The 23,606-nt window shown below is 34.8% G+C and overlaps 1 protein-coding gene across 5 annotated transcripts in view; it reads left to right on the forward strand.

The window, feature by feature from the left end:
- Positions 1 to 23,606, forward strand: part of WDR7 (WD repeat domain 7) — a 380,267-nt gene that overhangs the window by 49,845 nt on the left and 306,816 nt on the right. For all 5 annotated transcript variants that reach the window (XM_003827244.5, XM_034943806.3, XM_003827243.5 and 2 more), the window contains exon 13: positions 16,602 to 16,797. In XM_003827244.5, coding sequence (XP_003827292.1) covers positions 16,602 to 16,797 — 196 coding nt within the window. The remainder of the gene's footprint in view (positions 1 to 16,601; positions 16,798 to 23,606) is intronic.

Below are 23,606 nucleotides of genomic sequence, written 5' to 3' on the forward strand. Positions count from 1 at the left end.
TTGCTTGAAATAAAGCTGTTCACAGTATAAAAATTATATGACAGATATAAAGTCCTATACCATTTTTGTTTATCAGTCCAAGTTATGTTTATTATTTTTAAATGTGGTTTTCTCATGATTTATTGCTATTCAGATGTGACAGTTCTTATGAATTTTAATAGGATTCAAATTTAAACTCGAGCTTTTATGTTGTTATTAAATTATATTGCCACTTCAAATATTAGATATAGGAGATGTATTAGAAACTTTTTTTTAAAAACAGCTAAAATTTAAACTGGGCTATTAACTTTTCATCTGTACTTGGACTGTTTACTATGGTACCTTAAAATATTTCATAAATAGGTAGTGATGCACATAGTATAAAATGCAAAAGGCATAAATATTACTAAGGAAGTGCAAGTCTCCCTTTCTCTCCTGTTCTCCAGCTTTTTGGTTCCCTTAACCTTGAGTGCAATGTCTTATTAATCCTTCAGATATTTTCCATTTTACAGTGTTTTAATGCTTCAGAACTATAGAATATTAGCTTAATTTTATTCTGACAACTACAAAATTTACACAACACAGCGTGGTTAGAGAGAGAATGATTTTCAGATTGGAGTAGTTGTGAGAGGTAGACTTGGGTGAATTAGCAAAATCTGAACTCTGGGATAGGGGAGGCCAAGAGTGTACCAGCTGCCTGGGGAATCTGAAGAGAGCTGGTGAAAGGGAAGGCAGATATTTTTAATGCCTTTGGAGTGCTGCGGCAGGAAACTTCCTCCAAAGCTCCATCATTAGAATTATGTAGTTACAGATGAGATGATCTGACATCGTCCCTTCCACCTCCCTCCCAGTTTATTTTACCTTTCCCTGTTGCTTATCGTTCTCCTTTTATTATAGATTTTAGCTTTAAGGAGTCTATTGTCCAAGACCCAGGCACTTTTTCTTTTATTTCCACATAGGTTACTCTTAGAGAAAGAAACTAGGTTTTGGAAAAAATACTGAGGGAATAAAATTATTTTAATATATCAAGAGTACGTTATAAAACATTTTCCTTAATAAACCAGATAGATATGATTGACAGCAGTGAAAATTCATGAATTAAAAAATAACACTAATCACCCAGTATAATATTGCCAACTTATTTAATTATGGTGATATTTTACATGAAACTATCCATATTTTCTTAGTTGATTTTCAGTTGTGGTAGGTAGCTGGATTTAGAAGTACAGTTTGTGGTATGAAACCTTTGTGTGTGTAATACAGTGTGATACCATTTATTTACATTTTAAAAACACAAATCCGTACTGCATATTTTTGGATACATGTATAGGTAGTAAAAATATTAAAACTGAAGGGAAAGCTAATGCCAAATTCAGACCCTGGTTTACTTTTGAGAGTGAGAGGAAGGAGTAGGGAAACTTATTAAAGTGTCATGTTTTATTTACTTTTAGTATTATAGCTATTTAATATTTACTATTTATTTTCCTCATTTGCATTGACGATTAAATTCTCAGAGCTGTCTTTCTGTTGTTAGAATTATTCAGAACAGAAGTTTTGGAAAATGCCGAAAAATAAACTGTTTAGTACCAGTGATATGTTTCTACATGTAAGCATATAGGCTAAGTTCTTTAATATATTAGTTAAAGAATGAATACTTTTTGTTTAATTTATCATATTAAACTTTTGGTCACATAATCTCCAAAAATACCCAGAAGGGGGCAGCATGGATTTGTGAAAACAGGAATGTGCGGCATCTAACCTGAACATTAGTGTTTGTGCCTTCAATTGACAGTATTAAAACCAGTATTAGATTCCCGGCTCCTAGAAACAGGTATGCTAATATGAATGGAACACGTGACTGTGTGTATACCAGTGTGGCTAATGTTCACAGCCAGTAAGGGCAATTAACAAATTAGATATTCTTTTTAATATATCATACTATTATTCCGACAAAGTACTGAAAGCTTTTGCCTGAATTTGCTCTTATCTCCCATTTTTGATTCTAGATTTTTGTTATTAATTTAATTTGAATATTGCATTTAAAAAGCAATGTCTATACCTATAGCTTAATATCTGAAGTCAAGCAGAGCAAACTTTGTGAATACAAACTAAGCAAAAACAGGAAGCAGAACTAACATTATTTTCTTAAAATACAATGTACATAATGTTCTGTGTCATCCTTTTTCCTTTAACACTTAATTCTCTTTGATTTTGAGAACATTTTCATATATTTTTATGTATTTGGCACCATCTTTTTGATATTAATTTTATTTTTAAAAATTAAATAATACATAGTTATAGAGAATAGAGATATTTTCTAAAGATGTCATATTTGTCACTAAGAATATTCCTACAACATCATTTTAAATGATACTCTGTAATTCATTTTTATTGGACATTTTAGAATGTTGCTTTAAAGTTTTTTTTTTTCCTGTTATCAACGGTGGGAATGATAATTAGTACAGCTAAATATTTTTGTAGCTCTAGAATGGTTTCTTAGGATAAGTTCTTATACTTGGAGTTGCTATAAAAAAGGGCATATTAATTTTTAAAGGCTTTTGAACAGGTATTGTCAAATTGCTCTTCAAACAATGAGGAATAGGTTTGTACAGTCACCATTTTACTACCATAATCCTTCATCATCCTGTTTATAATCTTTTAAGCCTTGCTAATTTTCTAGTCTTGAAAGCAGCTGTATGTAGAGCATATGTAACTATAGCTCTCACGTTCATTTTAAAGCACAAATGTATTAATATTACCAATACTATATTAGTTGTACATTCTGATTGGTTTTATATTCTTGATAATTTTATGTTTTCCAAATTTGTACTACTATTCTATACTATTGCGTTAAAGATAAAAAGTTGAGGCTGAGCATGGTGGCTTACACCTGTAATTTCAACACTTTGAGAGGTCAAGCTGGGAGGATCACTTGATGCCAGGAGTTCAAGACCAGCCTGGGCAACATAGTGAAACCCTGTCTCTACCAAAAAAGAAAAAAAAAAAAGCTGGGTTTGGTGACATGGGCATATAGTTCTAGCTACTTGGGAGGCTGAGGTGAGAGGATCGCTTGAGCCCTGGAGTTCAAGGCTGCAGTGAGGCATGATTGCGCCATTACATTCCAGCCTAGGTGACAGAGTGAGACCCTGTCATGCTATGAATATTATGTATACATTCAAATATTAGGTTGTGCAAGTAATTTTTGTTATTTTAATGGCAAAACTGCAATTTAATATCTTACACCTGTCTCTTGTGTAGGAGGCCAGAAAACTCAGTGCTAAGGGACTGGCAGTGAGAGGCCCCTTTAACAGTAATGAGAAAGACTGCATCCTTAGCTGACTGTGCTGATATCATGCCAAACATTTTAAAAAATTAGAAATTCTTATGTTTTGGAAAGATTCCTTAAAATCTTAAATCATATTGCTGATTAGGCATGAAATTTACTTTTAATAATGGTCAGAAGTGATTTCATGCTAAACCTAGTGAATGAAGTAGCTGATTAAATTGACTTTTTATTTTGGACTGGAGAGAAAGTATTACACAACAACTAATTTTTCTTGAGTAACACAATCATAGGACAATTTCAAAATGAGTTTACATTTCATTTTTTTAATTTAATTTTTGTTTTTTAGAGATGAAGTCTTGCTGTGTTGCCCAGGCTGGCATTGAACTCCTGGCCTCAAGTAATCCTCCTATCTTGGCGTCTTAAAGTGCTAGGATTACAGGTGTGAGCCACCATGCACTGCTCTCTATATTTTTAAATGGCAAAAATTGCTAGGAAGAAATGAATTACCTTTTAAGTGTAGTATTCAGTTTGGTGCAACATATTTTTGATTAGACATTCATTGGGCAAATATCTGACTATCTGCCATATTTCAGGCACTTTCTAGAACCAGAGATAGGGATAAGATATCTTTTTTTTTTTTTGTAATATTTAGTCTAATGAGGGAGCCAGACCAGCAAACAGCAGTTATAAAGGAGTATGATAAATCTTATGAAAAGGGGTTTTTCAAAGCCCTCAGGGAGTACATAGGGCACTTAGGAAGTCTACTTTGGGTGATTTTGGAAGACTTTAAGGAAGGTCAATATATATGATATTTGAATATATTAGTTTTGTGGATATTTGTAAAATCATAAATGATACATTAACAACCTCTGTTTGCAGATGCTCTTAGCATTATGCATGTTATGTGGAGGTGTCTGGAACAATTGATGTTTTCCTGACTAGTACCTGATGGATATGTCTACAATAGATAGTACTTGATAGTACTTGGATTTAGGCGGATCCTGGCAGGAATTGGACATACATACATTACTTTGAAAATAATGACTGGCCAGGCACGATGGCTCACGCCTGTAATCCTAGCATTTTGGCAGGCTGAGGCTGGCGGATCACAAGGTCAAGAGATCGAGACCATCCTGGCCAACATGGTGAAACCCCATCTCTATTAAATACAAAAAAAATTAGCTGGGTGTGGTGGCGCGTGCCTATAGTCCCAGCTACTTCGGAGGCTGAGGCAGGAAAGTCGCTTGAACCTGGGAGGTGGAGGTTGCAGTGAGCTGAGATTGTGCCACTGTACTCCAGCCTGGGCGACAGAGCGAGACTCCATCTCAAAAACAACAACAAAAAGAAAATAATGACCAACAGATCAGAGTGATAGTTTTGTATGTGCTGCAGTCTAGCTGCAATAGGATACTTTATTTCAGCCTACTTAGGTAGGGAAGAAAAAAGTAAAGATAATAAAATATGGGACTGTACTGAGAGGGAAAATGTTCATGTTATTTGTCTAAAGAAAGATTTGACAAGCTGGTAAAATGAAATGAAAATGGATCATCTTAGAAAAAAAGAACAAACAACAAAGTTGACTTTTGTATGATGATTCTCTTTTTGGAGTCATTATCAATGGTTTTTCTTAGTCATTGGTGAAGACTTTCTAAAGGAGTTGGAGAGCACACTCTGCTGTAGGCATATGGAGCTTGAAATAATGGGACCATCAATTGGTCAGTGAGAACAGCCTTTAGAACCAAACAGACCTGGATTTGTGTCACCCATCTTGGAGTGGCATTAGCAGGTTACTTAACAACTCTAGGCCCTAGCCACAATTTCTGTGAAGTGTTGGTTTAAGGTTTAGAAGTAACGCTTGGCCTGTAATGAGAGCTCATGGAATCATCATTATTGTTGCTATTATTTCTATTTTCAGTTATCTACATTGTCATTTGGATGATAAATGCCTAAATCTGGGCAGTTTGTATGTTCATTTTCAGTACTCAAATGACTTTTTAAAAAAATTTTATTTTTATTTTTATTTTTTTTTTTGAGATGGAGTCTTGCTCTGTCACCCAGGCTAGAGTGCAGTGGTGCAATCTTGGCTCACTGCAACCTCTGCCTCCCAGGTTCAAGTGATTCTCCTGACTCAGCCTCCTGAGTAGCTGGGACTACTGGTGAATTCTACCACACCCAGCTAATTTTTGTATTTTTAGTAGAGACGGGGTTTCACCATGTTGGCCAGGATGGCATCAATCTCTTGACCTTGGCCTGTCTCAGTCTCCCAGATTGCTGGGATTACAGACATGAGCCACTGCGCCCCGCCAAATTTTTATTTTTTTTTGAGAGAGAGTCTCACTCTGCCACCCAGGCTGGAGTGCAGTGGTGTGATCTCAGTTCACTGCAACCTCCGTCTCCTGGGTTCAAGCGATTCTCTTGCCTCAGCCTCCCCAGTAGCTGGGATTACAGGCGCGCAACACCACACCCAGCTAATTTTTTTATGTTTTTAGTAGAGATGAGGTTTTACCATGTTGGCCAGGATGGTCTCAAACTCCTGACATCAAATGATCCACCTGCCTTGGCCTCCCAAAATGTTGGGATTACAGGCATGAGCTACCGTGCCCAGCCTCAACTGACTTTACTGTAGATATACTTCGTTCCTCTGTTAGGTACTTTTCATTTGCTTGTTTCCCAACTATGGCCAGGTGGTTTTAAAACCCGTACAAATTAGGGATGACTTCTCTTCCTCTGACAGTCTAACTTTGCGTTTTTTGTTTTTTTTTTTTGGCATGAGATAGAAGTTTCAAGATAATTAAGAACCAACAACTGGATAACAGGTTTTTACTCTCCCCTAATTCCTTGGAAATTATAGTCCTAAGTACCATTCTTTCCTGCTCATTGCCTGAAAATCGGGGTTTTCAACTGTCTGAGAAGCCCAAACTGGGTCATGTTTTTCTGGACATTTGTGGGTAGATTACAGTGGGGTATTACACATGCAAAGCCCTTGTCAACATGACCCCAGATGATCAAAGGGGAGATTTGACCCCATTTATTGCTCTTCTTAGGACATAAATTATGGGCTAGGCACAGCATTCTTGCCAGCCCATAGTGTTTTGTGGACACTGAAGGTTAGGTTTCTCTGTGTTTTTTTGATACATGAAGGTTAGGTTTCTCTGCGTTTTTTTGATACAGGCTTAAAGAGCAAGCCAGCATCCTTTCAAAACAAAGAGGTGCTTTTAGCATACTGCGTTCTGTTAATTTACTGTCAGGAAAGAGATATACAGGTTTGTTCTGCATCTCCAGTTAGAAAAATGAGGACAGTATCTGTCAACCCGTTTGTTTCCATAAGAAAGGAAAGAGAAAGTTTTCTGTGGCTGTATCAGAGGTGTGTGAATTCAGTGTTTATTCCTTTATTTTTATTTTTATTTTTTTTGAGACAGAGTCTTGCTCTGTCATCCAGGCTGGAATACAGTGGCGCTATCTATCTCTTCTCACTGCAACCTCCGCCTCCCAGGTTCAAGCGATTCTTGTGCCTCAGCCTCCTGAGTAGCTGGGATTACAGGGGCTCGCCAACACACTCAGTAAATTTTTGTATTTTTAATAGAGATAGGGTTTCACCATGTTGGCCAGGCTGGTCTCAAACTCCTGACCTCTAGTGATCTGCCCACATTGGCCTCCCAAAGTGCTGGGATTATGGGTATGAGCCATCATGCCTGGCCCAGTGTTTATTTCTTGTAATGATATAGGTATGATTTGCAGAAACAGGTAAGGCCAAGCAGACAGATTAAAAATCGCTTGGTCAGATGTGTGGTTGCCATTTAAGTTCTAAGTTGAGGAGTGAGAAAGTAGAAGGGCAGGACCAACAGAAAGCTTTTGGGAGTTGTAATACCAGGCAGTCTTTTTTCAGAAGGTCTAACTCCCTGAATGTGTGCAGCCCAAGGTTTGTGGGCATGGACAGATGACAGCGGACAGCTGAATGGTGTGTGGAGAGTGGAAAGGGGCAACACTTTGAGTTCCTTAACAAACTTTAGAATATAAGGTCGGGCGTGGTGGCTCACGCCTGTGATCCCAGCACTTAGGGAGGCCGAGACAGGTGGATCACCTGAGGTCAGGAGTTTGAGACCAGACTGGCCAGCATGGTGAAACCCCGTCTTTACTAAAAATACAAAAAAATTATCCAGGCATGGTGGCATGTGCCTGTAATCCCAGCTACTTGAGAGACTGAGGTAGGAGAATCACTTGAACCCGGGAGGCAGAGGTTGCAGTGAGCCGAGATCATGCCACTGCACTCCAGCCTGTGCAACAGAACGAGACTCTGTCTCAAACAACAACAACAACAACAACAACAACAACAACAACAACAACACTTTATATTTTTAGAGCTTGCAGATTTAACCATCTCAGTCTCTAAAACCCATAAATATATAAGTGAAATTAAAGAAAGCATTTTAATATTTTAAAGGCATGAAGTGAAAAATAAAGTAAGTTCAGTAGAAAAACATAAGAAATATTCAGAGAACAGTGGAAGCTGGCCATTGAGGAGTTGTATTTTATTTATTTATAAATTGTTATAAAGCCTTAATGTAATTTATGGTAGCATGTGAGTGATACTGATGATTATGCAGATGAAACTATTCAGATTAAATTAAAGCAGAGGTATTAATATGAGAAGAAAGTATTGAAAAAGGGAAACTTATGTTCTTGAAGAATTATGAATGTTTTCACATTTTCGGGTAGATACCTAAACTTCAGCAACACTTAACCCCTTCAGAAAATAAATACAATTACATTCTAAAAGATAGAATCTATGGTATATAATTACATAATAATAATAATGATGGAGATAATATTATCATCTTTTGTATTCATGACATGTTAGTCACTGCATGAATTTATATTTCATGTTATTCACACAGTAATTCTGTTAGGTATGTTACTGCTGTTAACCACATCACATAGAGAAAAGAGACTCAGAGAGGTTAAATGACTCATCCAAGTCAGACAGTTAGCAAATGGCAGAGCTCGAATTTGATCCTGAGTAGTCTGACTTGACAGCCTGAACTGATAAATGCTGCCCTCTAGCAGATTTAGTAGTCTATTTCAAAGTAATTAGTTTTCTCCAATTTTTGTCATTTTTCATTATTGATTTGCATAATTTATCTTTTAGTTTTTCATCTTGATTATTCAAGTTTGGAGTTTTTCAGTTTTAGTCCCCTTTTTATTTTCTTTTACTTGTAATATGTTACTTGCTCTTTAAAAATGTGGTATAGTTTTCATTCCACCTTGGTTAATGTATACCCACTGTTAACATTTTTGAAAGTAGAGATAACTAAGAAGGTAAAAGGTCACCTGTTATTCTTCTACAATTAAGAGAACCACAATTTATTTATATATATATATATAGTTTTTTTTTTTTTTTTTTTTTGTGATGGAGTCTCGCTCTGTCACCCAGGCTGGAGTGCAGTGGCACAATCTTGTCTCACTGCAAGCTCCACCTCTTGGGTTCACGCCATTCTCCTGCCGCAGCCTCCCGAGTAGCTGGGACTATAGGCGCCTGCCACCATGCCCGGCTAATTTTTTGTATTTTTAGTAGACACGGGGTTTCACCGTGTTAGCCAGGATGGTCTTGATTTCCTGACCTTGTGATCCGCCCGCCTCAGCCTCCCAAAGTGCTGGGATTACAGGCGTGAGCCACCGTGCCTGGCCAATTAATATATTTTGATACACGTTCTTCTAGCCTTTTAAAATCCATTTTATTATATCCATGTGATTATACTGTAGATACAGTTTCCTGTGCACATTGCATCTTCATTTAATATTATGACAAATATTTTCCAACTTATTTTGCTTATTCATGAAGGTAATTTTCCATTACATTGTGTGAGCATACCATATTTACTTAGCAGTTCCACCTTGGGTATTTAATTGTTCCCAATATCTTCTACTGTAAATAATACAATATTGAATGTGTTTGTGTGTAAATATTTTCTTTCATTTAGGATTATTTTCTTTGGATATAGTCTACTCAATGAAAGTATCAGAACCTCAGAAATTTGATATAATAGCTTATTAACATTTTTAAGGCTGCTGAATTATATTATGAAATTATTTTCTACTCTCAGCGCCCATTTCATTGCCGCTTGCCAGCACAAATGTTAGTTACTTATGTGCTTCAGTTTCTACATCTTTAAAAATGGAAATAATAGTACCTACCTCGAAGGGTTGTTATGAGACTGTAATGAATTACTGCCAAGCAGTTGGAACATGCCTAGCAAAAAGTATCAACCCCCAAAATGTTAACTATTTGGCATCGTAATTTTTAGAATCTTTGTCCAAGTTGACAGGTAAAAATAGTATTTTAATGTTTGAACTTGCTTTTCTTTGATACCTAGAAATATTCAAATTTTTCTAAAAGGATTTTAGTTTTTTTTTTTAAGACATTTTTCTTTTTGCCCTTTGCTTTTTTTTTTCCTCTCCAAGGGTTATTAGTGTTTGAGCTCTTAACTAAAATATTAAGCTTATGTGGCTTCTGTTGTTGCTGGAATTTCTAATTTATTATTTACTGTTGAATTCTTTAACCTACACGTATTTTCAGTTTTTATGTAATCAAATTTATTTTTTTATTTGTAGTTTCTTCCACATTTTTTGAAGCTTGAAATCTTATCCCACCCAGAAATGTGATAAGACTTGATGAGAAACAATGGCTAAATTAAAAACAAACATAAAATAATATATCTGAAATGTATTTATGATTGTGGGGTGATGTAAGGATAAAAAATATCTGCTCCTCTCTAAGCTATCACAATGTTATTTATGAAATACATGTTTTTTTCTTTGATAGTATTTTCTTAATCTTGTATTAAATCCTTCATATTTCTTTACCGTTTTATTAATAAGGAAGCAGTTGAAGAGTTATAGAGTTCTAATTAGCCCACTCTTTCTTCAGTGTTTTTATTTTTTATACAGTGAATAAAGGAAGACATTAAAACTAGTCCTTAAAAGTTTTCTTGTTCACGTAATTATCCAATTAGTTTGTTAATCGGTGTTTTGGTTGGACCATATGGCCTTTTTTTCTAAAACATGTATTAAATAAACAGTCCTCTACTTTTTTTTTTTAAATGAAGTTTGGATTTTTAAAGCTTTTTTTAAAGGTCTAGTTTTGTGAAAGTGTAGAAGTGAAATTAACATTTAATTTCATAGCCTGTTTTTTCCCCTTCAGGTAGAATATTTAACGTGATAAATGATGCATCTTAACTGCACATTTATGTTCCATAGCAAGAGTTCTGGGAAATACAAGAGATAACGATTAAGAGAATAGTGGGATTGATTTATGAGCAAAAGAAACTGGTCATTTACAGCATGTCTAATGATGGGCATGTTTAAAAGGGCATGTGTTTAGCGACTATTCAGGCCAAGAGAAAAATTGTTTTGGGCACATAAGACCATTGCTCCTGAAATGATATGAAGAAAAAGAGTAATTTAGTTTAGAAAAACAAATTAGCAAAAATAGAAAATAAAAAATATCTATTATTTACACTGGGAGCTGTTGGAAAGTGGAGTCATCTCCCCAGAGAGCTAGTGGATGGGATAAACTAGCTGTCTCTGATTTCTGTAATTCATGGCAGATGCTTAGGAACAGGTTACATAAGAGGTTTCTGGGAATGGTTTAAAATGAAGTCTTGTAAAATGTGTAAGGTCAGACTGGGTGACCTAGGTGGTATATTCTGACTCTGTCAGATTCTGTGATAGCTTGTGGCATTCTGCTGTTCAGCACTACTGAGGATTATTTACTGGCAAATCCAATGAGCCTTTATTTGGCTTAGGATGATAATTATTTGAAAAATAATAATTGACCTAAGAACATACTTGTTTTGGGCCAGTATTTTCTCCCCTCTCCTTGCTTTTTCATAAAATAAAAATTGAGTTTTTACTTGGTTAAATATTCTGTTGATTGTTGTTAGCCTTTACTTTTAATTGGCATTTGATGTCATTGGTGCATATTGCATGTAGGGCAGAATTAATACAGTGTTTGGAACATGAATTTGAATAGCTTTCACCTATAAAATACTATCTAAGTTGATAGAATACTTCATCTGTGCTGCATAAGTTCTGTTCCATAACAATACAAATTTTTAAGGGGAATTTTATGTTTACATTCTTTAAGTCAGTTGATAGCAGCGGTTACTGAAGTAGAATAGATGAGACAGTCAATGGAGGTATAGGAAGAAAATCTTAGAACTTTTACTTACTTATTTTTTAATCTTAGGAAATTGAGCTTTATGAACATTTACTAGAAGGAGGGGCATTGGTGGCCTCACCTGTTTTGCATACCAGAGGGACACGCATCATCTCAGGCAAGAGTGGGTGAGCCTCAAGTGGGGTGCCAGAGTTACTTTCATCCTGTTTGTTTCCAGTTAAAATGTGCTTGCTTAAGGGATTTGCAGATTATATTATATAGTTCTAAACCTAGCCATCACAAAATGGGCAGGGAAAATATGGATGGGAGATATTTCTAATGAAAAATCTCTTCATTGGCTGTATTACAAGTTTTAATGATCATTTGATCAGTCTGGCAGGAGGGCAGCAAAAAATTTATAATTATATGAAATTTATATTTACATCCACTGTCATTAATAAGGAAACCTTCCTAAGGATCTATTTTGTGACATGAGATATTGGCTAATGTAATGTGAAGTTACTCACATTAATGAGACATTTGAGAAATGTTTATTCTTAAATCTGTTTATTTAAACCTTGAGTCATCCTTTTGAAATATATGTATTTGTGCATCTATTACAATTTAGGTGATACATTGCACAGAATTACACATATACAATTTATAAATATACAACTATTGGGAACACATTTCAAAATTATTTAATGCATGTGTAATAGGAATAATTTGAGGCATAAATATTTTTCAAATAAGTTTAAAGATAAGAGGTTCACATTTTTTAGTTGTTGTATTATTATTTTACTTATACAGTTTAAGTGTTTTATACATTATCTTGTTATAATGCCATTGGTGTTAAATCATGTTTAGGTGACTTTTCGAGGTTGAAATGGAAAAAGATGAAGTAGAATGGAATTAATCAAATTATAGAATGAGTCATTGCAGGTGAAATAGGTGTTCAGTAACCCAGATCTCTAGAATTTAATAATAAAGGAATTGTGCTAATTTAACTCATTTGTGAAGAAGCTGGGTGTAAATCAGGAAGAAATATGAGTTATAAAGTATTCTTTAAGAAGTGCTTTAATAATTTTGAGGACAGATAAGAGGAAACCAAGTTAATTGTGTTTTATCAGAACTTTTAAGTGCTTTTATTTAACAGAAAGCTGAGAATTATTTATTATTACTCTGTTCATTGTTTAAAATTAATATGAAATGTTGCTTGAATAGTCTTTTTTCCTTTTACACTTAAATAAGCTAGACATTTGCTTTGTTTATACCATTAATTTGTTTTCACACAGGCTGCAAAGGTAGCCATCACCTCAGAATTAATTAGTGAAATCAAAATTAATGAGGTTTTACTATATTGGGTCATTTCCACTTCAGGCCAGTTTTCTTTATATGAGTTGGACTAGCATTTTTTTGAAAGAAGAAAAATTAGATTTATTTTAATCCATATTTAAAAAGCACAGAACCATCTTTTCTTGTGAGTTAGTACCTCTAATAACTATGCTTTCTTGGGCTTAGTAATATTGATTTTTTTTTGTTTTCATTCTTGATTATTTTGGCTATTTCCAGTCTTTCTTATTACAGTAAAGCTAAAGTTAACTCTTTAGATACTTATTATCATTTACAGAGATGGTATATCATGTTTACTTTGGATGAAACTTTTTTTTTTTTTTTTTTTTGAGATGGAGCCTCACTCCGTCATCCAGGCTAGAGTGCAATGGTGCGATCTCGGTTCAGCGCAACTTCCGCCTCCCAGGTTCAGGTGATTCTCCTCCCTCAGCCTCCCCATCGGCTACTGTTTTGTATTTTTAGTAGAGACGGGCTCTCACCATGTTAGCCAGGCTGGTCTTGAACTTTTGACCTCAGGTGATCCATCCCCCTCGACCTCCCAAAGTGCTGATATTATAGGTGTGAGCCACTGTGCCCGGCCTGGACCAAACAGTTTTTTGTAGATTGAGCTTGTTATTTGCAAATTTTCATTATTACACTATGTGAAAGGGGAATAAAAGTATTCTTTAAAACATATTTAGTTAAATATATGTGTCAGAGGAGAATGCGTCATGTAGAAATGAAAAGCTAGAATCTTGGTGTTAAAGCTCTTTTTTTTAACCTTCAGAAAATTACATCTCATAATCTACTTTTTAAAGCAGATCCTATGCTCTTATTTAATATTCATTTTGTATGTCCTTTATTTTTACTACATGAGAGTAATAATGTAGAGTTTTTAAGTCTTATGAAGATAGATTACGTTTTCTTACATCTTTGAAATTATCTGCCTGTGTATCTGTGGGGAGGGTGAAAGTTCTGACAGGGAAACTTCTCATGAGGGGTTGATAATGCGGAAGGTCAAGTTTCTCATAAGAATGAGAAAACCTTTTTTCTTTGCTTAATGGCTCTAGTCCTCTCTCTGCTAAATTACAAACTATGGTAAGGAGATCTTTGACAGAGAGAGAGTATGCGTAGCTCAGTGGTTGTCAGCAGCTTTGTGTCACCTCAGATATTGAGATCTCCAGTAGGGCAGAATTTTAGGAACGCCTAACATAGTAGAGAATATTGGCAAAACTTCATATTGACTCATACTTCATTTTCTCTACTTTTTGGAAAGGAATGACTAGAGTATATGTGAGCATGAATGAAATGACTTTCGACGTGGGGACTAGCAAGTAGGTCAGTTAGATGTGTGGCACTAATTAGGGATTAGCTCTTTATAAAGAAGATTTTGGAGAGTTTGGGAGTCTAAGTAACAGAATCAAAAGTAGGGTCAGTGGCCAGGCGCGGTGGTTCATGCCTGTAGTCCTAGCACTTTGGGAGGCTGAGGCAGGCGGATTGCTTGAGCCCAGGAGTTCAAGACTAGCCTGGGCAACATAGAGGCTCTATTAAATATTATATATAGAAAACAGTAGTGTTGGATGTGTGAATACTGTGACTGATCAGTGCCTGATGGGAGGATATGAACAGATTAAAAGGAATACTGTTTAGGCATCATTCTTTAAGTTAATTGTACCCATAGAAAAAGATAACTTTCTTTGATGAGGGCAATAAATAAAATGACCACTTTTTGGCAGATCGATGTTGCAAAATAGAATATTGTATTTAACCATTAATGTAGCAACCAACCCTTTTTATAAAATGAATAATGGATATATTTGACAAAGTCAGTACTGATGATAAGCTGTAGAAACGCAAAGCATCCATTGTATTGAACTCTCTGTTGCTTTGAATTAGCAACGTACATACGTAGCAGTGTGTGTGTGTGTGTGTGTGTGTGTGTGTGTGTGTGTGTGTATTTACCCAGTTTTGTTCTAACATACCCAAATTTAACTATTTTTGTAGTTTGCCATTTTGTTCTGATTTGTTAATTATAAAACTAATTTGTGTGTGTCAGAATCAACTACCCCTCAGTATTTAATGTCTTTTGTTAAGACATTAAGAATCACATTTCATGTTTCAACTGAATGTTTATCAGGAAAATAAGTAAGCTTAAAACATGCTTAAGAAAATTCTATTAACGTTTTAATGAAGGTTTGTAATACTATTTCTCCGAACTTAGTTTTTTTTTAACTTGTAACATGAGTAAACACCTGTTATGCTGATTATAGTGTGTAATTATAATACACAAAGTACAAATGAAGCTAACAAAGAATAAAAATAAAACAGTTGAATTTAAGAATAGTTAAATATTACTGTTATTTTTGTTTTATTACTATGCAGCTTCATTCAAACATTGATTTTAGGTTGTTTACAAAAGTAAACATTATGCTAGTAAGATAAAAATAAAGCTAAATCATGGTGAAGAGAATATAAGGGGAGAAAGCAAATGAGACCATTGATAGACCATATTCAGATACTTATGCCCAAGATCCAGCACTGTTATAGACAGAAAATTCAGTTCTGAGTTTCCAAAGTGTGTTCATCTAAAACTAGGTCTTAATAAGATTACTGTGGTCAAACAACTTTGGAGATGAATGGTGTTGTATCCCCTTAAAGAGATAATTACAGTCACAGCATTCTAAAGGTTCTTGGAAGTTCTGTGGTTAAAAACAACAGCTACTACCCAACCTCAGTATTATCAGTATTTCCCATGCACATTTGACCACACTTTCCACCCTTTTTTTCACCTAATACCTATCAACGTGTCCCATTTGGGAAAGATATTGAGATATTGATCTTTAGTTTAAAAACAGCCTGTTTGCTTAGGAGAACCCCAGCAGGGTGAGGTTTGACGTGTTTTTTCTTTAGATCCCATACAAGGGAAAGAGTATATTTATAGTGCAGTGGGCCTCCCCCTCAATAAATAGCCACAATATGTACAAAAATGAGTTTCTGATGGCTGTTTTTATGTGGTTTCCCTCAGTATGACCTGAAAGCATAAACCAGTAAGTCACTGAAAAGTTAAGTTTTCAATTGTTTATAAATTGTTTTATAGAAATCTAGACTTTAATTTTTAATTTTTTAGGTCATGGGTTCAGTTCTCTCTTACCAGAGAAAATCTTTGATTATTTATATCTTGTCTTGTTCTAAAAAGGAGTTGAAGGGCAAAAACTAGAGGTGAGCAGAAAATACACAGCAGAACATTTAATTGGCTATTGTGTGGCTACTTGAGGTGATGCATCTGCTGACATTATAGATAGAAACCATGAAGGAAATAGGAATGCATATCTACAGATAATGTGAATATCTATGACTCCTAAGAAATGATCGTGGCAGAGGGACGGTGAGAGTATTGTTTTTGAGCAAAGGTGCAGGGAAGAGCATGGGTCTAAATGAAAGAGTCACAGACAGAAAGAAGCACTGCAGAAAGCAGCTCCCACAGCAAACAAAGGAAAGTTCACACTGTGGAAAGAGAACACCTAATAACAGATCAATTTTTTTCTCAGCTTTGCCTGCTCCATTATAGCAATCATTGTAGTGAGGTCATCTTTAAATTTGAACAGTAGTTTTTCCAGTGTACCTTTTGCAATCTTTAATCTAGAATTAATTTAGTATAAAAATATTTTGATGATTGATCTGGGTTTTATGTATAATATAAAGGAACATATTTTTCAACATGACCTAATATTGTGGTTGTTTTTCAGTGGCAGCAAATGTATAATTAATTTTGCCTTAAGTTATTGAAAACAGGATCCATTTTATTCTAAATTTAATTTAAACACAATTAAGGTTTATTCTTCTTTTCAGGCAAGAGTACAGCACTGCATCTGCTCTGTAGCCAGTGACCACTCAGTAGGACTTCTAAGTTTGCGAGAGAAAAAATGCATAATGTTGGCATCTCGTCACCTTTTTCCTATTCAAGTAATCAAATGGAGGCCTTCTGATGATTACCTGGTGGTGGGGTGTTCAGATGGTTCTGTGTACGTCTGGCAAATGGATACTGGTAAGAACGAGTATGAAGAGATACTATAGAAAATTAAATGGGTGTATTTCATTTTCTAGAAATGAAAATGTCTTTTATATGAAGAAAAAAGCCTTGAAATGTAAAATAGTTATTTCTAATTGTTTAAGTGGCCTCTTTTTTGTTCTGCTATGCCAAATGTTTGTAGAATATTTCACGAATCTTTAAAAGCATGTAATTGAGGATAATATACAGATGAGGACAGACATATGGACAACAAAGTATATATGTTTTCTATATAATTCACAAGTAAACTGTGGACAAGAAGAAGAAATCATTTTTATCTCAGGTTTACATACGGTGAAAAAGATACAACCCTTTTTTCTTTGAACAGCAGAAAAGCAATGCTGGGCAGTTACTTGTATGAGGTAATTAAAATGAAGTTTTCAAGTTCTAGAGAGAACATTTAAAATTTCGAGTTTCAGAAAGTTTATGTATTGGGGGTATAATGTAGAAATAGTAATGCTTAGCTTAAAAGCACAGACAATGATATTAATGTTTATACACAGACTGCCGTGGTTTTCCCTCAGAAATTTGTAAGTATATAACTAAATGTTTATTGGTTTAGGCCTTTTTGAAACTCGTTGCTTTTTTACTTTCACAATTTTCACTAATCATCTATCGGTTATTAAAGTCTTTCTTTTGATTCCTAGTTGTACTAATATTTCTACTAGATTTTTTCCTTTTCTTCGTCTTTGTTTTAAATAGCATTTTTTGAAATCAGACTATATACATATTTCTGCATGCACTATTGTGCGAAAGGGAGTTCTCTTAAGCCTTTTGGGAATAAATAGCCATAAGCTTCGGTAATCTTTTATTTATTGTCTTCATTTTAACTGGTAGTACATAGGCAATCTTGACAAGAGGAAGCATTCTTGAAGTCTGTCAAACTTCTTTACTTTTGCATGTAACCTTTCTTTCTCTTGTCTCTCATTGTAAAAGAGATTCATACTTTTTGGTCAAGTTTTAAAAGCACTAAAGTATTAGAAAAGAAGAAAGATGAGCCCACATCTCATTGCTCATTGGTAAATGTTAACATTTTTGGCACATGTCTTTCTAATCTCTTTCTGGGCATTTTAAAAAACAGAATTGCTGTCATACTACATATGCAATTTTATATGTTTCTTTTGTGTGTCTTTATGTTATGTCCTATCTGCTGAATAGCAGTCTTGTGTTTTCTTTTTTGGTCCACTTCATAAACTGAATATATGGAATTTGTCTGTAGTTCTAGAGTCAGACTGTTTAGTTTGAACTAGCTAGGATGGACTCCTAGCTAACACTGTGATCTATTCCAAGTCACTGGATATTTGTCCCTCAATTTCCTCATCTGTAAAATTAGGGTAATAATATTTTCTATCTTAAAGCATTTCTGAGAGAATAAAATGAGATAATATTTCCCTGGCATGTGGTAAACAGAATGTAAGTGTGTTTATATGTATGTGTATGTGTGTGCAATTGTAAGCTTGTGTGTGTGTGTATACATGCATATGTGTCTATTTCCTACTACTGTTATTAAAGAAGCATGCTGCTTAACTTATTACTTTGTTGAACTTGGGAATATGACTTTATCTACATTTAGAAATAATTTTTTGGGAATTAGTATTAAAGAAAGTTCTTATAGCAATAATGGCATTTGCAAGACACTGTATTAAAATACTATCAATATTAAGACTGGGTGCAGTGGCTCACACCTGCAGTCCTAGCACTTTGGGAGATGGAGGGGAGTGGATCGCTTGAGCCAAGGAGTTTGAGACCAGCCTGGGAGACATGGCCAAACTCTGTCTCTACAAAAAAAAAATACAAAAATTAGCTGGGTGTGGTGGCACATGCCTGTGTCCCATCCACTCAGGTGGCTGAGGTGAGAGAATCACTTGAGACCAGAAGGTCGAGGCTACAGTGAGCTGTGATTGCACCACTGCACCCCAGCCTGGGAGACAGAGAGAGACTCTGTCTTAAAAATAAACAAAACAAAAAAAACCCTATAACTATTAAATTAATAGCTGATATATATTAAGTGAAAATGTATAGTAAACTTGTCTAGGACTTGTTCAAATTAAGTATGATGAAGAGAGTATCATTTTTCTGAACTTTTCTGATGCTTAGATAATACTTGAATATTTCAGATACTATAAATATATTTGTGAAGAATATAAAATGAAATTATTTACAAATGAGGCCTTACTGATAGACAAAGTTACTGTTCTAGTGATTTTTCTAGAAGGAAATGACAAATAGGCCCTAACTGTAGGGGTACTGGAAGAGGTTATTGTTATAATCAGTTTAGTGTAATTAAGCCCAATTTAGATAAAATACAGCATGTAATATTGAAATTACATGCTGAAGATTTGGGTAAACAATCAGTCAATATGACATTCAAGATAAATACTATAGAGAAGCTGGATTTATTTTGGATTTCAACCATAATGGGAGGCATACATTGTTTTTTTCCTCCTTGCTGTTCATGCTGTAGCTAGTGATACAAAGTTCCCTGGGGAGTCAGTAAGGTACATCCTGGAGGTATTGACATTATTTATTTATTAAATTTATTTATTTATTAAATAAATAAAAAATGAAGCTAGAAAAAATCAGATTCAGCCAGGGTTTGATGTATGAAATGTATTTAAACTCTGAGGAGATAGTTGATCTCTCTTGTTAGTGTTTCAGGAATGTATTTTTCCAAATGCAGCCATACCACATTAACCCTGTTTTGCATATTGGGCAATTTTCTAGTTATTGTTTTGAGTTATACTGATGTTTCTAGTGTAAAACACTTGAAGTGTCTTTCCTTTATACGTTTATGCAGCATGTTTAAACATTTTTTTCCTTCAAATGAGTACTTTGTGTTTTCAGTTTATAGTTCCCTGTGAAATCCAGTCAAAGCTAGTAATACAAAATGTAGAGAGCTGGAGTTCTAGAATCTTTTGTTCTTCTATTGTGACATTTTCTTATATGTAATAGCAATGTAATAGTGATGTAATGGCCATGGAAATTATTCTTTCACATCTCTAAATAGTTAAAAAACTACCCAAACACTAGCAACAAGATTTAGCCAGATGAACCTCTTGCTTCCCTCTTACGAAGTTATTAAAGGTGGGTCACTGACCTAGGTGGTTTCTGTGGAGCTGTTGATGTGCTTCTGGGATCAACCGTCTCATTCTTCACATTTGATATTCCCAGTAAGTATGCAGTGCCATTCTCACAGGCCTTTGACAAGGTCAGAATCCTGTCTGTTTGGGAAACAGGCATGCTGAAAGTAATGACTGATGTTACAAAATGTTCTTCTTATCTAGCCATTACCAAGCCTAAACCACATTCTCATCTGGCTTCTTTTTATCATTCTTGCTACACAACAAAAGTGATTCCCACATCATATTTCTATTCCTTATGTATAATTATTAGATGTTCTTGTACAAATGCAAATACCATTAATGCTTGACAAATATTATCAGAAATTAGTGTATGAGGACTTGTGAATTTATTTGTTCTGTGATGTTTCTTTTTATGTTCTGCACTCCATGTTTTCTGATATTTCTCTTTTTGCATGTACTTCATGAAATATGCATTTGAGTCATCTTTTTGAACTTAAGTACCTAATAAAATCTAGCAGGGAATTATGAATTAATGTATATTTGTATGTCTTTTGAAAAACATATATAAAACATGGCTAACAAAAAGCATGTGTTTCAGGGGCTCAGATTGTCATACAAGTAAAGTCTTAGTGACTGTTATTCTTCCTTAAGACTAATTTTTGAAAACGTTTTTCATGCTTTTATTTTGATACATTTAAATTGATGTTTTTCTCCTGTTACTAAAATTGCTGAAGAGAATCAGCAGGTAGTATTGAAGTTCAGTCTTTTGTTATTAGTGGAGGGTTTTAGTAGCAAGTGTTTTCTTCACGTATTTGACCCTTTGCCAGTAGTATCTAATACAGTGGAAATTAGATCTTACATTTGTATTTCACTATATATTGCCATTACATCATCAGCTTTTCTGTACATTTTTGCTTTTCATTCTGTTACAAAACATGCTATAGGACAGGGGAAGACAGAGAGAATGAATGGGTTAAGAAAAAGAGGTAATTGACTATAACCTTGGTAAAACCAAGTATAATCAGAGAGTTTCTTTTTTATCTTTTAATGGTTGACTTTATGAAATCTTACATATTTACCTACCTCTGTAGTTACCATTTTCATTACTTCCCTTTTTGAAGGAAGGGGTTGTTAGAGTGGAGATATGACTGTGCTTACTACTCCCTCCTCTCACAACCCCTCCATGCAATTAATCACTAAGTCTTTCCCATTAGGTATCCCTCAACTACTTTTTTATTATTTCCAGTGTGCCATTGTAATTTATGGCCATATTTTTCCATACCTAGGCTATCTTTATTGGGTACCCTGCCTACTCTTTCTACCTTCTAATTCATCCTTTACTCTGCCGGGAAATTAATCTTAGGAAAGAAAACACTGACAACACTTGCTTCATATTAATGTCTTAATGAATAAACCATAAACAATATTAGTTCATAAAGCCTTCAAGACAAGGTCTTCCATAGTGTGGTACCTTCCTACCTTCTGTCTTTACCTCTTACTGTTCTTTTACACAGACCAGTTGCTCTAGTCAATAATAATTGGGTCACTCCCAATTCTTCTTGCTAGTATCATCCATATTGTTTTCGTGATTTTCACTCACTTGGAACATTGCTTTTTTCTTTCCTTTTTTTTTTTTTTGTTTAAAAACAAAAGTATCTATGATATTTTAAGGAAATTTGAGTAATAAGAATGCAGTCTTGCATATTTACTTATGTAGTCACCATTTCCATTGCTCTTTATTGCTTTGTGTAGATGCAGATTTTTGCCTGGAGTCATTTTTCTTTTGTCTAATACTTAATTTTTCTTTTAGTGTAGGTCTGCAGGTGATGAATTCTTTCAGCTTTTGCATGTTTGAAAAAAAAACTCTATTTTATCTTCATTTTTAAAGGCTATTTTCTCTAGGTATAGAATTCTAGGTCAACAGGTTTTTGTCTTTTGCTGTCTGTACTCCAGCTGTCTTCTGGGTTGCATTATTTTCAGCAAGAAATCTGCTGTCAACCTTATGTTTCCTCTGTATATAACATTTCTTTTCTCTGGCTCCTTTTAAATTTTTTCCTTAATTACTGGTTTTGAGCAATTTGATTGTGGTTTTCTTTCTATTTCTTGTTCTTGGGGTTTGTTATACTTATTGGATCCGTGGCTGTGTAGATTTTATCAAATTTGGAAAACTTTTGGCCATAATTTATTCAAATATATTTTCTCCCCACCATTTTCTTTTCTTTTCTTTTCTTTGGAGACTCCAATTATATGTCTTTTAAGCCATTTGAAGTTGTTCTTCAGCTCACTGTGATGGTATTTTCATTTAAAAACTTTTTTTGGTTTCATTTTATATAATTTCTATTGCTATGCCTTCAAGCTTACTGATATTTTCTTCTATAATGTCTAATCTAATTGTTCCCATCTAGTATATTTTTCATCCCAAACACTGTAGTTTACATTTCTGAAAGCTTGATTTTGGTACTTTAATATCTTCTATTTCTCTATGCAAAACCTTTTGAACATCTGGAATATAATTATAATAACTTTTAATGCCTTTGTCTTCAAATTTTAATATGTTTATCAGTTCTGGGCTTGTTTTTCTTGATTTGATTTTTTTTTTCACTCAGTATTGATCATTTTTTTGACATGCCTGGTAATTTTTTTTTTTTTTTTTTGAGACAGAGTTTCACTCTTGTTGCCCAGGCTGGAGTGCAGTGGCCCAATCTCAGTTCACTGCAGTCTCTGCCTCCCAGGTTCAAGTGATTCTCCTGCCTCAGGCCTCCCAAGAAGCTGGGATTATAGGCACCACCACGCTCAGTTAATTTTTTGTATTTTTAGTAGAGATGGGGGGTTTCATCACGTTTGCCAGGTTGGTCTCGAGCTCCTGACCTCAGGTGATCCACCTGCCTTGGCCTTCCAAAGTGCAGGGGTTACAGGCATGAGCCACCGCTCCTGGCCATGCCTTGTAATTTTTTATTAGACACCAGATATCGTGAACTTTATTTTGTTGGGTATTGGATATTTTTGTATTCCTGTAAATTTTTTTGAGCTTTGTTGTGGGACACAGTTAAATTTTTTTAACCTTTTTTAAATTATATATATATATATATATATATATATATATAATTATACTTTAAGTTCTAGGGTACATGTGCAAAACGTGCAGGTTTGTTACATATGTATACATGTGCCATGTTGGTGTGCTGCACTCATTAACTTGTCATTTACTTTAGGTATATCTCCTAATGCTATCCCTTCCCCGCTCTCCCACCACCCCACAACAGGCCCTGGTGTGTGATGTTCCCGTTCCTGTGTCCAGGTGTTCTCATTGTTCAGTTCCCACCTATGAGTGAGAACATGCGGTGTTTGGTTTTTTGTCCTTGCGATAGTTTGCTGAGAATGATGGTTTCCAGCTTCATCCATGTCCTTACAAAGGACATGAACTCATTCTTTTTTATGGCTGCATAGTATTCCATGGTGTATATGTGCCACATTTTCTTAATCCAGTCTATCATTGTTGGACATTTGAGTTGGTTCCAAGTCTTTGCTATTGTGAATAGTGCTGCAATAAACATATGTGTGCATGTGTCTTTATAGCAGCATGATTTATAATCCTTTGGGTATATACCCAGTAATGGGATGGCTGGGTCAAATGGTATTTCTAGTTATAGATCCCTGAGGAATCACAACACTGTCTTCCACAATGGTTGAACTAGTTTACAG

This window comes from Pan paniscus, chromosome 17 (genome assembly GCF_029289425.2).
Source record: "Pan paniscus chromosome 17, NHGRI_mPanPan1-v2.0_pri, whole genome shotgun sequence".
In the NCBI taxonomy this organism is placed as follows: Eukaryota; Metazoa; Chordata; class Mammalia; order Primates; family Hominidae; genus Pan; species Pan paniscus.